General features: G+C 44.1%; 1 protein-coding gene across 6 annotated transcripts in view; it reads left to right on the top strand.

Moving 5' to 3' along the window:
- The window catches only part of LOC134499708 (schwannomin-interacting protein 1-like), a 330,935-nt gene extending 329,003 nt beyond the window's left edge, over positions 1 to 1,932 (top strand). For all 6 annotated transcript variants that reach the window (XM_063306503.1, XM_063306502.1, XM_063306504.1 and 3 more), the window contains one exon: positions 878 to 1,932. In XM_063306503.1, the coding sequence (XP_063162573.1) occupies positions 878 to 929 (52 nt within the window). In that variant the 3' untranslated portion in view covers positions 930 to 1,932. The remainder of the gene's footprint in view (positions 1 to 877) is intronic.
- Positions 1,933 to 15,645: the final 13,713 nt, after the last annotated feature.

Here is a 15,645-nt window from a genome sequence, read left to right as displayed (position 1 = left end):
ACTCTGGATTTTTATCACTGAGTGAAGGGATAAAAGGGTGAAGGTTGTTGCCTTATAGATGAACTGAAATATGAAGTGGCCCAACATTGTCATACAGTGTCAAAGCAGCTCTTAAACGGGTTTATGCAGAAGAAACAGAGAGTAGAAAATGCCTTCTGTTGGCACTCCTTTTATGAAGACAAAGACTAGGAAAGTCTCACGAAAACGAGAACAATTTGATGCTCTCATCTACTTTGGGGGGTCAGGGTGAGTTTCAGTTTGGCGGCAGACATGTTGCAGGTAAGTTCTGCAGAGTATGACAAGGCCAAGTGACATTTGAGGCCACACAATGGTGCATATTTTGTTGTTCTCTCTCTGTCTACCTCTGTGAAATAGGTTAAGCTGAGACAAGCCAGAAAGATTCATGAATGAATGAATTTTAATTTGGATTTCTCCAGTTCTTTTCAGGTGCATTATCACTAGGCTACCCTAACACTTGTTTCTTTCTCATGTTCTTCTACACATTATTGGTAGTTTTATTGTATTTTGTTTGGGAGTGCTATATTGATATTCTGCTACAGTGTGAAGGGAGATAGCTTAACAAGATTAATTTCTGGAGGAAGAAAATAAGGGCTGTCTTTTCCCTTTAGCCTTCAGAAACAAAACATGTGTTAACATTAATGCATCCTATATATACATTTTAAAGCAATCAGTAATCATAGGATAAGACTGTTTCAGGGGGCTATTTAATTGTAACAGAAGTAATATAAGATTAAACTAACTTCTTTGTCTTTCCTATCTCAAGATGATTCTTCTGTGCAGTCTTTTTACATTAAAATGGAAAAATATTTCATTTTGTCTATCTGTGCAGTAATGCGATTTTTCCATTTCTCTCCAGACATGCTGAAAGTCAGCAGAAGCACATGACTGAAAAAATGCCAACAAAATAAAATGGGAAGCCATCTAACTAAAGAACAGACTAGAACTTCTTGCTTCTGTGGTTGTACAAATGCTGATGTTCCACATCTGGCGCACAAGAAAATCAGTGTTAGCCATTGATTATGGGCACAATCTACCAAGCATCAGGAACCCTGCACGAACCCCTCCTTAAGACAATGGTGGATGCACAAGAGTGCTTGGTGAATTGCTCCCTACTATCTGAAGCTTTATGTCCAGTGACTGGCCTAATTGCTTTTTAATTTATTTGCTGTTGGTTTGGGGTTTTTTTTTTTACTTGTGCCACTAAATATTGGACTTTTCAATAATCTTATTGTAGAACAAAATGTACAATACTTATAAACATTGCAAACATGAAAAGAAGGAGGATAGTTTAACTTTTATTTTTGTTCATTTAGAGACTTTTAAGTTAAACAGTACTTTACCATTGACTACTTTTTATCATTTCACCGTAGTTTTAAACAAGAGACTGTAATTTGAAGGTGCTATACAAGTAAAAGAAAAAACATACATGCCTGCCTCGTAGTGAACTTGTAGCTTTCAGTAATATATATATATTTTACTCAGTTTTCAACATTTTGTGAATGTTGACTACCGGAAGTTCATTTTTAGATGTGCTATTTAACATGCAGTTGGGTTGAAAGAGTTACATTGAAAGTTTTATGTATAAATATGTAAAATAAAAACTAAAAATTTCTTTCATATGATGCCTTCTTGTTGATTAGTGGAAACTATATGATGACACATGGCATATATTTGACCATTTATGAAGTTCATGAAGTCCTACTATTTTCATCACCAAAAAATGTGTGTGCACTTGTCTATCATTTTAAACATTTGCCATTTTGTTACTCAGCATACACTGCACATTCACAATGATAGGCAAATTGATAAGTTTAAACTTAGCAAAAAGGACTTTGTAAGTTGAATAATTAAAATAACATTGCTGCTTAACTATGTATAAATTTTGAATTAAATGCTAAATAGCACATTTGATATGGCAAGTTTTACAAATTATTTATTGAGCTTTATAAAGACATTACTATTGATAACACATATGAGATACATGAACCATAGCAGTATTATAGGAAATATTGTATGCATAAAGGGAAAAAACCTAAGCAAGACTAAGTGAAAAAGGAGAAAAAAGAAACAGAAGAACAGAGAAAAATCCTAAATTAAAAACAAAGGAAAAAAAGAATCTAAGATGTTGAGAGTTCAGTAGTTTTCTTGAATATAAAAGTCTTTATTATGTATTTATACAAATCAGTACAATTTATTTATCACATGTATACCTCTATAATTACAGAGACTCTCTACAGTTTACCTCATTTGTATTTTTGCTCTTAACTGTATTAAAAATCCACAGAGGGATTAGAATAAAGATTAAACCATAAGCCATAACATAAAACCCAAAAAGTCTTGAGCATCCTATCACTTGCCATGGACACTCCAGAATAACTCAGGTTTTCAAAATTTCTGGGAGGCTAAACCTTAGTATTTAAATTTGAATTTTTAAATACTGAGTTTAACCTATATCATATGGAATCATATTGCCCAACTCAGCCTATCCATTGGAACAAAACTAAAAACAAAGGCTGAGTTGAAAAATTTCATTAAACTCAAGATTAGGGTATCTCTCTTTCCAGGAATACATTATCATCTTCATAACAATCCAGGGACAATTTGCCCAGAATTTTTTATAGACTGTTAATTCCAAATTATCAGATCATAGATTAACACATTGACATCTCTGAATCTTGACATCCTCTCCAAGAACTCAGCTCAACATAGTATTACCAGTATTTCTCAACAGACCTTATGGCTATACAATCCTTACTGACTCTGCAAGCAGTAATTTCTATCTTTGAATATTTAACATCTATAAACAAAAGTGAAGAAATAAGTTACTCAGATGCTGTGATGTGCCTATATCTATGTATCTGAAGATTAGAATTGTGTAGGCAGTCGTTTTTCCTAAGACAATCTAAGGATGCATAAATTGGACTTTGAAAAAGCAGGATAAAAAGAGTAGGACACTTTTGAGTGTTAGAGAAGACACGTGAGAATACCATGAGTAGCAAAGAAAACAAACACATCATAGAGTTCTCGTGAGGCACAAATGACCAAGCCCAAGCTGTTATATTTTGGACACATTATGCGAAGACCTTGCTCTCTTCCATAATCCATAATGTTTGGAAAAATGGAAGGAAAAAGAAGAAGACAACCAGCAGTAAGGTGAATAGACCTGATCACAACAATGAATGCACCACTGATAGACCTAAAAGGCCAAATTGAGGACACTTCATCCTGGAGGAAGCCTATCTATGTGGTCTCTAAGAGTCCACACTGACTTGAATACACTTAATCAATTAAAATAATATGCCATTAGCAACATGAGCCAATGAACACTCCATAGAGGTCCAATTAGGTCCATAAGATTTGGCAGAAAAGTGAAGCGAGAACTGAAAAAGAACTCTGCTTTCAAGAATCTCAGATAAAACAGGAAGGTGAGACACTGGGAGAAGTTAGAACATACAGAAGGATCAAGTAAAGAGTTTTTAAACGAGTATATATAACGTAAGCACATTTGTAAGACTCAGAAAAAAGCAGTGGAAAGAAAACAGTTTATCAACCTTGTAACTAAAGGTAGGAATGAGTGGAGAAGGGATGAATAAAGGAAAGAAGAAAAAGGATAGAAATGATTGATAGTGTAAGGATACTCAGTGGTCACTTTGGCTACTCCTGTTCTGAAACTGGAGAGAAGGAAAATTCCTGCATTAGAATCATTAAATTTGGGGATGTTAGAATTGAGCATTGGGACTCAAGCTCAAATCAACTGAATTTGCAATACAAAATAATGTCCAAACATATCTATCTATATCTATTTATTTATTAAATCTGTATGCCGCCCAACTCCCAATGACTCTGCAGAAGGAAAGTCAGGCTTAAGCAAAGAGGAGCATTCCTTAGCAGCAGTCAGTAAAGGTAGAGATAGCAGTGATTAAAAAATAACAATTAATACTCAGGAGATTTTGGTTCATGAAATATTCTAATAGTAACACTGCTTTGCCTTCTCCAATAAATTAAAATATGCCTAGAAGGTATGTTGGAAAGATTTATACTTATTGTTGGACAAGTATGATAAAATAAAACTTTTCTGGTGAGTCAGCATCCATCGTGTAATCTGTAAGGCAATTTGAGTTGCTTAAAGAATGTGGTTCTGCTTATTAAGATTACTCACTTTTGCGGGATGTAGTACCAAAAGCTCTCCCTGTATTTGATCACCCTTCTTACTGACCTTGGTTTGTTTTCCTCCATTAGTTTGTTTTTCCTGACTAATCATGGTCTGTTGATCCTTAGTGCCAATGTTTTGAGCTTATGTGAGTGCTGCTAACTTGTCTGCGTCGCTCTGCACAAAAATTTCAAAAGTTGTTTTTATGAAGTTCACACTTTGGTTTATAGATGTTAAATATTCAAAAGACAGAAATTACTGCTTTTACAGTCAGTAAGGATTGTCTAGCTGTAAACTCTGTTGTAAATTCTTTTCAGGGTTACATAACTTGCTCGTCCCTCTCTGAGAATAAATTGTGGAGAGAACAACAGCTACTTCAGAAGGGGGAAGATATTGAAGGCAGGAATTCATTCTGATTATTTAATTCCTCAAGAAGAGAGGAGGGGAGCATTAAGATTTGTTGTTTTTAAAGTTCTGTTTCCAAATTCCAGTTCAGGATTTCATTTCTATTTGAGGAATAAATAGAGTAGATAGGATTTGTTTTGTTGTTAATTTTACTTATGGATTTTTGTCCAGCATATAAGTGTTGATGTTTGACTGCTTTGATGGTTAAAGGGATTAGATTCAATTCCAAGATGCTCAGGGTGTTATAGCTATTTAATTATCTTCAGGAGTAGTAAGAATGGTCAAAATTGGCTAGCAAAGTAAAAGAATAAGTAAAAAAGAATAAGATAAGACATGGAGCAAATATATTTTAGTAAAAAAAAAAGTTTTCCCCTTGTATACATGTTCTGTACCTTATTAGACTGAGGTATGGTCTTTGGCTTGTCCCAGTGGATATGGCTGGTCGCATTTATGAATTTCTGCTTTAAAAAAAAAAGATTAAAAAAGCTGAATAATGATGGTGTTTGTCCACTTTGGGGAGGAGTGTCACAGAAATGCTTTGCTGTTGCCTTCTTCCCAAACTTGCTGACAGCTCTAGAATTTCCAACAGAAGAGAATATATGTGTGGCGTTGCGGGTCCTCTGCGGGATGTGGTGCCAACGGGTGATGGCGCAACCGGCCTGGTCTGACCGGGCAGGCTCCTCACAGGAAGAATGACACTCAGCACAACGGTTCGTTTAGGCGGGAGAGAGCCTAGAACAACTGCGCACCTCCCTTTTATTGAGCAGGCAAGGAAGTGACATCAAGGGACATAGGGAGGGATAATGATACAAGGAAGTTATGTCTCAGCCTCGTAATACTTTGCTCACCTAACTATGTGCACTACTGTTGCCGCTAACACCCTGGGATTTTCTGCAACTGCCTCAGCCGATACTACAACATCTCCTCTGTTTTTATTTGTTTAGAGACCTCCTATTCCTGTGTCTCCGGGGGCTAAACCTCCTCCGAGTCCAGGGCTCAGCTACACATGAGAACTTGAGGTCCTTTGTCTTTGAGCGGGAACTCTTCCCCTGAGTCATCCGAATCAGAGGAGAGCGCCAGTAGGGATTGTTTTTCCGAGGAGAGCCTCGCATCGGCCTCGATTTTGAGCAGCAAATTAATCTTTGTAATGTCGGTATCTATGGCCAGCAGGCGACGTTTCAAAAATGCTATAAGCTTTCCAAATATAAAAGGACCAATAGCACAGATAATAAGAATCAAAATCAAAGGGCCAACAATAGCCGAAATAAGTGTGGTGAGCCAAGGGGAGATATTAAACCATCCCTCAAACCAAGATTGCTGTACCTCACGTTCCCTTTTCCTATCAGTGAGCCTTTTTTTGAGCTCCTTCATGGAATCTAGGACTACCCCAGAATGGTCAGCATAAAAACAACATTCTTCCTGAAGGGCCACACATAACCCTCCATTCTTCAGAAATAACAAGTCCAAACCGCGGCGGTTCTGGAGCACCACTTCCGAGAGGGAGGTGAGGGATGTCTGTAAATGCAGGATGGAAGTCTCGATCTTCTCCAGGTCTTCATCTATGCTGAGACGAAGAGATTGGTAGCTCTGTTGACCAGCCACAATACCGGCGATGCCTGTGGCTGCCCCGGCCACCCCCAAGCCCAACAGGACAGACAGTGTTAATGTTGTGACCACCTCACGTTTAACAGTAGGATTAGGTGAGGCAAAAAGGGAAAGCATGTTAGAGTCAGTATGATATGAAATCTTAGGTAAGAGATAAACCTGTACACAATAATGATTATCAGTCACGAGTTTTGGTGCAAACACACACGCCGACAAGCCGAATGAACATGCCCACATAGAGTCATTGCCTGGTATAAAGAATTGATTAGCAAACGCAGAGGAAAAATTGGCAGTTGACTGGGCGGATCGCCAGGGCGAGGCCCAACTACAGACGGGTTTGAAGGTTTCGAAGCGGGGTGTGAAGCATGTATACATATCGCAGCGTGAGGAGTTGGAACAATATTGAGTGAGGTTGGCAGGTATGAGGCCGAGACAGCACCCGCGGCCCGACAGGCCAGCAATCGTTTGGGAGGTGTTGCCCCAGTGACAGCCAGTGTCCTGAGTACTAGTGGTAATCTCTTCCGAAGACCCGGAGGCCTCATAAAAAGGAGGGGTAGCAGTGAGACAAAGCCAGCATGAATTAGTGAGACTGGGTCGGGAGGTGTTAAGCATGTGGTAAGAGGCATCGAGAAGTTTATAAAGGGTGTTTCGTCGGGGATCAGCCAGAGCAATAAGGGGGTTGGAAGGAAAGGCTTTGTTTAAGCCAATGGGTCGCGAAAACCCAGGAGTGATAGAAAGTTGAATTGAAAAGATCTGCCCGGTATCACCATCGCCGCTCCATCTTCTGCCGCCCCATCGCACGCCAGCAAGCCATGTTGCCTGAGGAACCGCTTGACCAATGGACGTGAAGGTAATGTTCATTGGATTTTTTCGTTGGCCACAACAGTGCCAATCCCTGCAAGACATGGTGGGTCTACCATGGCTTCGCGTTATCGCTATATAGTCCCGTTTTGTTGGGGGGTCCCAATATATGTCACCGGTGGAAATGCAGGACCACTGTCGACAAAAATAATGGCCTGCGCCACCGCACTGGTTGGACCGGGCTGGCGTCGCGGGCTGCTCAGGGCAAAAATAAAGATACAAGTGAGACACTTCTTTTGGCGACGGGGTACAGGAGCTTTTATCTATAAAAGCAGTGGAACCAGAGCCCATTTCCGCAAAATCAAAATGGAGATCAGGGAACCACGGCCAAAGAGTTCGATTTGAAATGCTGAATAGGGACACACCCTGGAAGTCTCGCACAGTCCATGTATAGTTGACAGGTCGGTGGGCCTCATGAACGGGGGGGTCGCGCCAAAGCGGACAAAAGAAGGGGAAGAAACACAAGGCCAAACACAAGGCCATCACTCCTCTTGAGCATCTTGAAAGGCGAGGTTACCTGTGTCAACCTCGGAGGCAAGGTCGGGGGTTGGAAGTGATCGAGGGGCGGACTTCACCAGGTACGGTCGAATGTGACGTCCAGGGACCCAGAGAACACGGTCTGGAAGTTGAACAGCAGCGTAACCTCTGCCCCAAGTGATGAGTTGCACAGGACCTCTCCACGTCAGGTCAGGAAGCTGTCGATAATAGACAGGTGGTCGTTGGCAATCAGCAGTGGGTTGCGATGCGAAGTGACGAGAAGCGGCAGAGGCCGCTGGCTGTCTGGTCAGGTTGAGAAAATTGATAGTATAGAGACAGATATTGAGAATATCTTGCACCGCTGGGAGGCTGGGGGGCCCTTTCCCCTTGTTGTCAATATATCTATCGAGAGCATGTTTCAAGGTCTGATTTGCTCTTTCCACTATGGCTTGGCCTTGACTGTTGTATGGAATGCCAAGTTTATGAGTGATTCCCCATTTTTGACAAAAGGCAGCAAAAGCACCGCCCGTGTAGGCGGGCCCATTGTCTGTTTTGATTTGCTTTGGGCATCCCAGCGTCGCAAAAGTCCGAATAGAGTGATTGATCACATGTTTAGCGGCCTCACCTCTCTGGGGGGTGGCCATGATGAACCCTGAAAATGTGTCGATGGAAACATGCAAATACTTCCAAGGGGAAAAGGAAGCATATTGGGTTATATCCATCTGCCAGAGTTGGCAACATTCTGTCCCACGAGGGTTGACCCCCATGGGAATTGAATGTGCTTGTTTGCTACAGGCTGGACATTGTTGGACAATGGCCGTCGCTTCTCCTGGAGAGATCTGAAATTGTTTAATAAGGGCCTTTTTATTCTGATGGAAGTACGAGTGACTTTCCCATGGTGTAACCGTGGTTAGGGAAAGGCAAAAAAGGGAGGACGCAGCCGCGGCCGCAGCATCAGCAACATCATTGCCCTCCTGGATAGACCCAGGAAAGGGCTGGTGGCTTCTAATGTGGGAAACATGAAAAGGGTGGATGCGGGCGGAGATAAAATGTTGCAATGACAAAAATAAGGACATAAGGGTGGGTTCAATGGAGGGGGACAAATAAGCCTCATAAAGGTGAGAAAGAATTTGAGAGACATAAAGACTGTCCAATATGAGGTTAAAGGGCTGGTCAGAAAATTCTTGAAAAACAAGTAGAGAGGCATAAAGCTCTGCACGTTGGGCAGAGGGTTGAGGGGGCGTAAGTTGAGTGTGCCAGCGGCCGTCCTGCCGCCAGGCGCACGCGCCATAGGTCTTGCCGCCATCGGCGAAAACCGTAACAGCATTCAGAAGGGGTAATGAAGAAAAAGGCGAGCGCCACACAAAAGGCGTGGTCTTCAACAGTTGGAGACGTGGGTCAGGGGGGGGATGGCAAGAGACAATGCCGGGCCAGTCAACAAGAGCGAATTGAAGTTGCTCACTGGAAGCGAATAAAAGCTCCCACGTCGCAAGTGAACATGGCACATAAAGCGCGGAGGGTTCCACGCCCGCCAAGGCTTTTGACCTCTGATGGCCTTTATTAATAAGAAAGGCAAACTGAGAGGACTTGGGTGTCAAGGTCACCCGTGGCATGTGCGAGAGGTGGATCCATTCAAGGATCAACAGAGACGAGGTCACTTGAACCAGAGCCGCAGTTGGTAATGTGAGGGTGTTAATTAATAATAAAGAAAACGGGACATTATCCTCGATGCGGTCTACCCATTTGGTAAGCAGGGCCTGATTAATCAATTTAATAACTTCCAATTGGGTAGATTGCAATGGAACGACATCTGTCGGGCGTTTGCCTCCTGTTAACGCCGCGAAAAGTGGGGAGAGTTGGCCGGTAGAGAGGCCTAAATAGGGTCGTATCCAATTAATGGACCCCAAATATTGTTGTAATTGTAATAAGGTCGGGGTGGCAGGTAATTGAATGTCAGGCAGCCACGGGGTGGCATGTGATGCAAGGACCTTATGCCCCAAATAATTAAAGGGGGGGGGCAATTTGAATCTTATCTGGGGCAATGAATAGGCCCCCTTGGCGTAATACGTGTTGTAGGTGAGGCAAGGTCTTAAAAACAGTGCCCTTTGGTCCCGGTGCGGCGACCAGGATATCATCCATATAATGATAAACTAAAAAAGCGGGATAAGCATCCCTGTAAGGCTGTAATACCTGAGACACAAAGTGTTGACACATGGTGGGGCTGTTTAACATCCCTTGCGGCAAGACTTTCCATTGAAAGCGAGAAGTGGGGCGGGAATAGTTAAGGGCCGGCACTGTAAAGGCAAATATGTGGGTATCCTTAGGGTGCAATGGAATAGAGAAAAAACAGTCTTTCAAATCGATAATCATCATATCATAAGAGTGGGGGATTAAATTCGGGTTAGGGAGGCCGCATTGAAGCGCTCCCATAGGTTTGATGATGGCGTTAATGGCTCGCAAATCGTGCAGCAATCTCCAGCTCCCCGACTTCTTTTTTAATAAAAACACGGGGGTGTTATAGGGGCTTGTAGAAGACTCTATGTGGCCTTTATCCAGCTGTTCTTGGACCATTTGTTTAAGGGCCCGCAGTTTGTCGGCGGTCAGGGGCCATTGGTCTACCCAAACGGGCGCCTGAGATAGTAGGTCCAAGCGGAGCACAAAGGGGGCAGGCATGACGGGGAGACTATTTTAGAATGAGTCTGGCCTGAAATTGGGACATCAAGTCCCTTCTCCATAAGTTGGTGTGTAGTGGCAACACAACGGGTTTGATGAAGGCAGTGGCAGCAGTAGAAGGAGAAGTGACCGCAATCCAGTTAGTGCTAATAAGGGCAGTCTGGGTGCCGCCTACCCCTCGAACTGCCGGGGCGGGGTCGGTAGGCCAGTCAGCGGGCCATTCAGCCGAGCAAACAACCGAAACATCCGCTCCAGTATCTAAAAGACCAGAAAAAGAGCGGCCGTTGAGCTTAAAGGTGGCTGTAGGTCGGGTGGGTCTCAGATTTTGCTCTAAAGCCAGACAATCTGCGGGGCGATCAAGTATTATCATAGTGGCTACCACTTCGCCTTGAGTTATAGTTATCGGGGAATTTATCATAATTGCTAAAGCCAAATCAGAAAAGGAGTCAGAGCTGCGCAAAAACGGCGCGGCAAGTACTCCTTGAGATACAAGGTCCAGGTTGGGAAATATGAGGACTGGTAGGCCCGGAGGCAACGTGAGAGGTGAGCGGGGCGAAATAAAAAGGTGGTATACATGAGCGGGCAACGAATAAGTGACGGTATCGTTAGCAACCATCTCTATGGAGGATGGGACCACAGCGCCCTCTAGTGGGTCAACCTTGGAGGCGGGGCTGGTTGAATGCCCCTCTACTAGTTTCCCGGCTGACTCGGCGAAGGGGGGGCTGCGCGGCATTGGCTCGCCCAATGAAAGCCCTTCCTGCACCGCGGGCAAACTGTTTTCGGCTTGAGAGGCTGTCTAGGGGCTGGTGTGTTGGCCCCCCCTCCTGGCGCTCTGCATTGCGCCTTAAAGTGGCCAGGTTTACCACAGTTGAAACAATTTCCTGGAGGGCGGGTCACCGGATACGTTTCCGCCGCGTTGGCGGCAGGAAATGAAGGCGGGCGCAGGGTGGTGGTAATGGCGGAGGCGAGGGTGGCCATTTTGTGGTCGGTAGTTCCAACGATTCGGCAAGCCTGCAAAAATTCAGCCAGGGTCACGCCCGGTTTGGTAGCAATAGGCTGCAAGACCTTTTGGCAATCGGAGTTGGCATTTTCGTAAGCCAACTTTAAAAGCAACTCATGGCGGGCCTCCACGTTGTCAATTTGCCTCTCGAGAGCTATTTGGAGACGAGAGACAAAGGAGGAGTAATCTTCCGTCGGGGCCTGGATGATTTTGGAAAAGGTCTGAACGGGCCGTGACTGCACGTCATCCACTTTCCGCAGTGCCGCCATGACACACTCCTTTATGAGCGGGAAAGAGGCCCTGGCAGACATAAGCTGTTGGGCTATCGTAGACCGGTTACCGGTCCCTCTAAGGTCGTCAATGGTAACATAGGGGGGCAGGCCAGCGTTGACGTGAATAATGACCTGCTTGCCATATTCCGACTCCCAAAGAACATACTGGGCGGGGGTTAAAATCATGTTAAAAAGCATCTGCCAATCCCCCAAACAAAGCTCTCGGTTGTGGGAAGACATTGACATAAGGAGGCCGGAAGAATACCTGGACTGAAGACCATAATTCCGGACCGCTTCCTTAAGATCCTTAATCTGCTTCCAATTCAAGGGGGAATGGGCCGGCTGCCCGGCGGGCCCCCAAGTGACAGGAAAAGCGGCACACGTCTCAAACTCATCGGGGTCGAGTTCGCCCGCCAAGTGAGCGGTCTGCAAAGCTTGTAAGACGTGCCCTCCTGGGGGGTGTTCTACACCGGGGGGGGGGGTGGCGATCTAGAGGCGGACGCGGGGTTGGGGCAGGAGCAGTGGGTGTCGTCGCCGGCTCTGGCGGTAGCGACGGATAAAGAGTGGAGGGGCCTGAGGCCGAAGGGTCATAAGGGGGTGGAGGGTTAGGGGTGACTGTTTTTGAGGCTTCAGCCGAAGACAAGGAGTCGGACGGTGGCAATGAGGTCCCGTGGTCTAATAGGGGCAGGGTGGAAGGGTCAGGGTATAAAGTCGTGAGGGCTGCCATAAGGGCACGCCACACACAAAGGAAGTCGGGTGGAGCTCTAGGCGGTTTATGAAGCCAAACTCCCATACGTTCCCATGTGGAACGCTTAAAGGTCCCCTCTGCCGGATAAGCTGGACAATGCTTATCGAGATATTGTAAAAAGAGGGTCAGATTTTTCTTTGACACGGGGTATACAGTTGTGCCGTTAACCTTTTGTAAACAATTCGCCTTCTTCACTAATGAGAGAAGTTCATCCCTATGTTTGCGTTGAACTTGAGAGAGTGCGGAGCCCATACTTACGATGCGCGAGCCTATGCCAGGTGCGTAGTATGAGAGTGAAGGCAGCGCACCCCTAGACAGGGGTCACGCCGTGCATTTGGAATTGATCACGTCGGGGTCACCAGTTGTGGCGTTGCGGGTCCTCTGCGGGATGTGGTGCCAACGGGTGATGGCGCAACCGGCCTGGTCTGACCGGGCGGGCTCCTCACGGGAAGAATGACACTCAGCACAACGGTTCGTTTAGGCGGGAGAGAGCCTAGAACAACTGCGCACCTCCCTTTTATTGAGCAGGCAAGGAAGTGACATCAAGGGACATAGGGAGGGATAATGATACAAGGAAGTTATGTCTCAGCCTCGTAATACTTTGCTCACCTAACTATGTGCACTACTGTTGCCGCTAACACCCTGGGATTTTCTGCAACTGCCTCAGCCGATCCTACAACATATATGTAGCTCAGGGTCCTTGGTGCTCTCTGAGCTTGGCTGTTTGCTTGCAGACGTTTCATTACCTGAGTGCATGTGAGTGTTTGGTGTCTAAACCACATTTACACACCATTCAAAAGAGACAATAAAAAAGGTAAGAAGGAAACAAAAAGAACAGAACACATCCTCTCCAGCAGCCAACACCCTGATAAGCAGGGATTAACATCAAATCATCAAGTAGAAAACAATGCCCTAATCAAGGAACTACCAAGGAGAAAACCACACCCCCACCAACACTGGCAGGACAAGCTACTGTATATAAACAGGGAGCAAACCCCACACTCACTAGCACTGAAGATGTTACCTAGCCGGGTAACAAAATGTCTGCAAGAAAACAACCAAACTCAGAAAGCACCAAGGACTCCACCGCTCTAGAGTTCCCAAGAGGTCTCTCATTCAAGTCATGGCAGGATTAACCTTGCTCAGCTCTCAAGATCAGCCACAGTTAGTTAGATGCTCTCATCTGGTGTGAATCTATGTTATAAAGGCCCTGCTGAAAGAAATCCAACACCGCAGCCAATAGATTGGGGAAAAAAATGTTTTTGCTTGTTCTGTCAGCAAGGAGTTTTTAGTTTTGTTGTTGCTTTGTATTCTTTCCAGCCATGCCCAACAAAAAGTAGGAAATAAATTATATGAAGAGGCTTGGGTCTTTGTTCATGTCCAAAACTGAACAGAATGGAATAAATTAAGTAGAGGAGGAGGAGACAAAAGGCTGAATTTGAAAAAGGGCCGGTTCTGGCCAGAGATTGTGAAGAGGAAAAAAAAATCATAATCCAAAAAATAAAATCCCAGAAAGTACATGGGGGTTAGCTGAGAATGTTGCCAACTCCTCCTCCTATGCCTACCTCCTTCTTCCTTCCCAGTCAGGTGAGCAGAGCTATGTTTAAGGGATTGGAAAGAATTCCAGAAGTTACGTTCTCCATGCTTGCTCTACCTTGTCAATGGATATGAATAATTAACTGGAGAGAAGAAAAGCCCCATCCAGCCATCTAATTTTCCCTCCCTTCTTCTGTAGGAAAACCCCATGTTCAGAAACCTTGTCTCTCTCAAGAACCAGTTGTTGGAGAGTCACAGCTGAAGGCTGTCCTGCTCTCTTCCACAGTAAACTTTTCAGAGTAAAAAGACTAGATGAGCAGTTGGAGGGAAAGCAATTTCATATGAACTGACATTTTCTTTCCCTGAAAAAGGATTCTGTGATGGCAGTGAGAACTGTTGTTCTGCTATAGGCCTCTCCATCATGTTGCAATCTTCATGGCTGCCCATGAAGTTTTCTCTTGGGATTTAGATGGGAAGCCTGGCATTCTTTAACAGCCACTATGTTGGACAGACAGGTAGAAGGTTGGCAGAGCACATTCCAAACATTAACTGGCAGTGAGAAGACATAATGAAAATTCCTTAGTATCTCAACACATTTAACCACAATTTCCAATGGGAAACTGTTGATATTTTACATCAAGCCAAATCTAAAAATACCAGGGAATTCCTGGAAGTTGGCATTCAGACAGATCAGCCATCAACAGACACATAGAGATAAACTCCATCTATTGAAAAGATACAACCAAAAGTCAAGGAAGGCAACAAACAGCCAGAGCGCATTTTCCCTAGCAGCCCACACCCAGATAAGCAGGAAACAGTACCAGATCAAAGATCAAAGAAGAAACAAGACCCTAATTAAGGAACTATTGAGGAATAAATAAATAAATAAATAATAAACCATGTCCTAACCAAGACTGGCAAGGCAAGCAACTGTATCTAAACCAGCATCAAATTTCACACTCCCATGCACTGATGGTGCTACCTAGCAGGGCCGCAACTGGGGTGGGGGGGAAGCGGGGCATGTGCCCCGGGCGCCGCACTGGGGGGACACCAAAATGAGCTCTGGGAGGGTGCCAAAATGGGCGTGGAATCCATGTTTGCCCTGGGTGACACAGGTTCTAGTTGCAGGCCTGCTACCTAGCATGGTAAATGAAACATCTACAAGAAAACAACCATGCTGAGAAAACTCCAAGAACCCAACAGTTTAACTCTGAACTATGTATATTCTCTACTACTACTGAACGTTTTTATATCAATTTTTATTAGAAAGGTTTTTAAAATGCAGGTGAAATTTCTGGCCTAGCTCTAATATGAAACACAAAGAACACTATCTGCAAACAATTCCATAGTTCTACACATTATGGAACAGAGTCTGATACAGTGTTTTTTCTGGCTAGTTGGTATCCTCACAGTTTCGAAGGAGGGCACTATTGTGTTTAACAATTATTCTACAGTTACAATTTATTTTCACTGCCCTTTTGTAACTATTTCCTTTCTCCTAATGCAGTGTTTCTCAACCTTGGCAACTTCAAGCTGTATGGACTTCAACTGTGTGGACTTCATGGCTGGCTGGGGAATTCTGGGAGTTGAAGCCCACACAGCTTGAAAGTTGCCAAGATTGAGAAACACTGTCCTAATGTGTCAGGTTATGATTCTATCTTTAATCCCCAAAGAGAATTATCTTAATGCAAAGTAGGTGTTTGTATGGGAAATGCAAACTGGGCTTAGAAATGTAACAATTCCCTGCAGACCAACAACAGTGGCTCAGAGTCTGGAAAACTGGGATGATATTGTCCAGCACCGTAACAGCATGTTTCAGAGGTAATAACAGAGGCCATCTTGTCTTCAAAATGTTTGGAATTCTGATATAAAAATAAAATATACTAACCTCAAATGT

Source organism: Candoia aspera, chromosome 6 (assembly GCF_035149785.1).
Source record: "Candoia aspera isolate rCanAsp1 chromosome 6, rCanAsp1.hap2, whole genome shotgun sequence".
NCBI lineage: Eukaryota > Metazoa > Chordata > Lepidosauria > Squamata > Boidae > Candoia > Candoia aspera.
The sequence above is the reverse complement of the archived record's forward strand: the minus strand, read 5'-3'. Positions and strand labels throughout refer to the sequence as shown.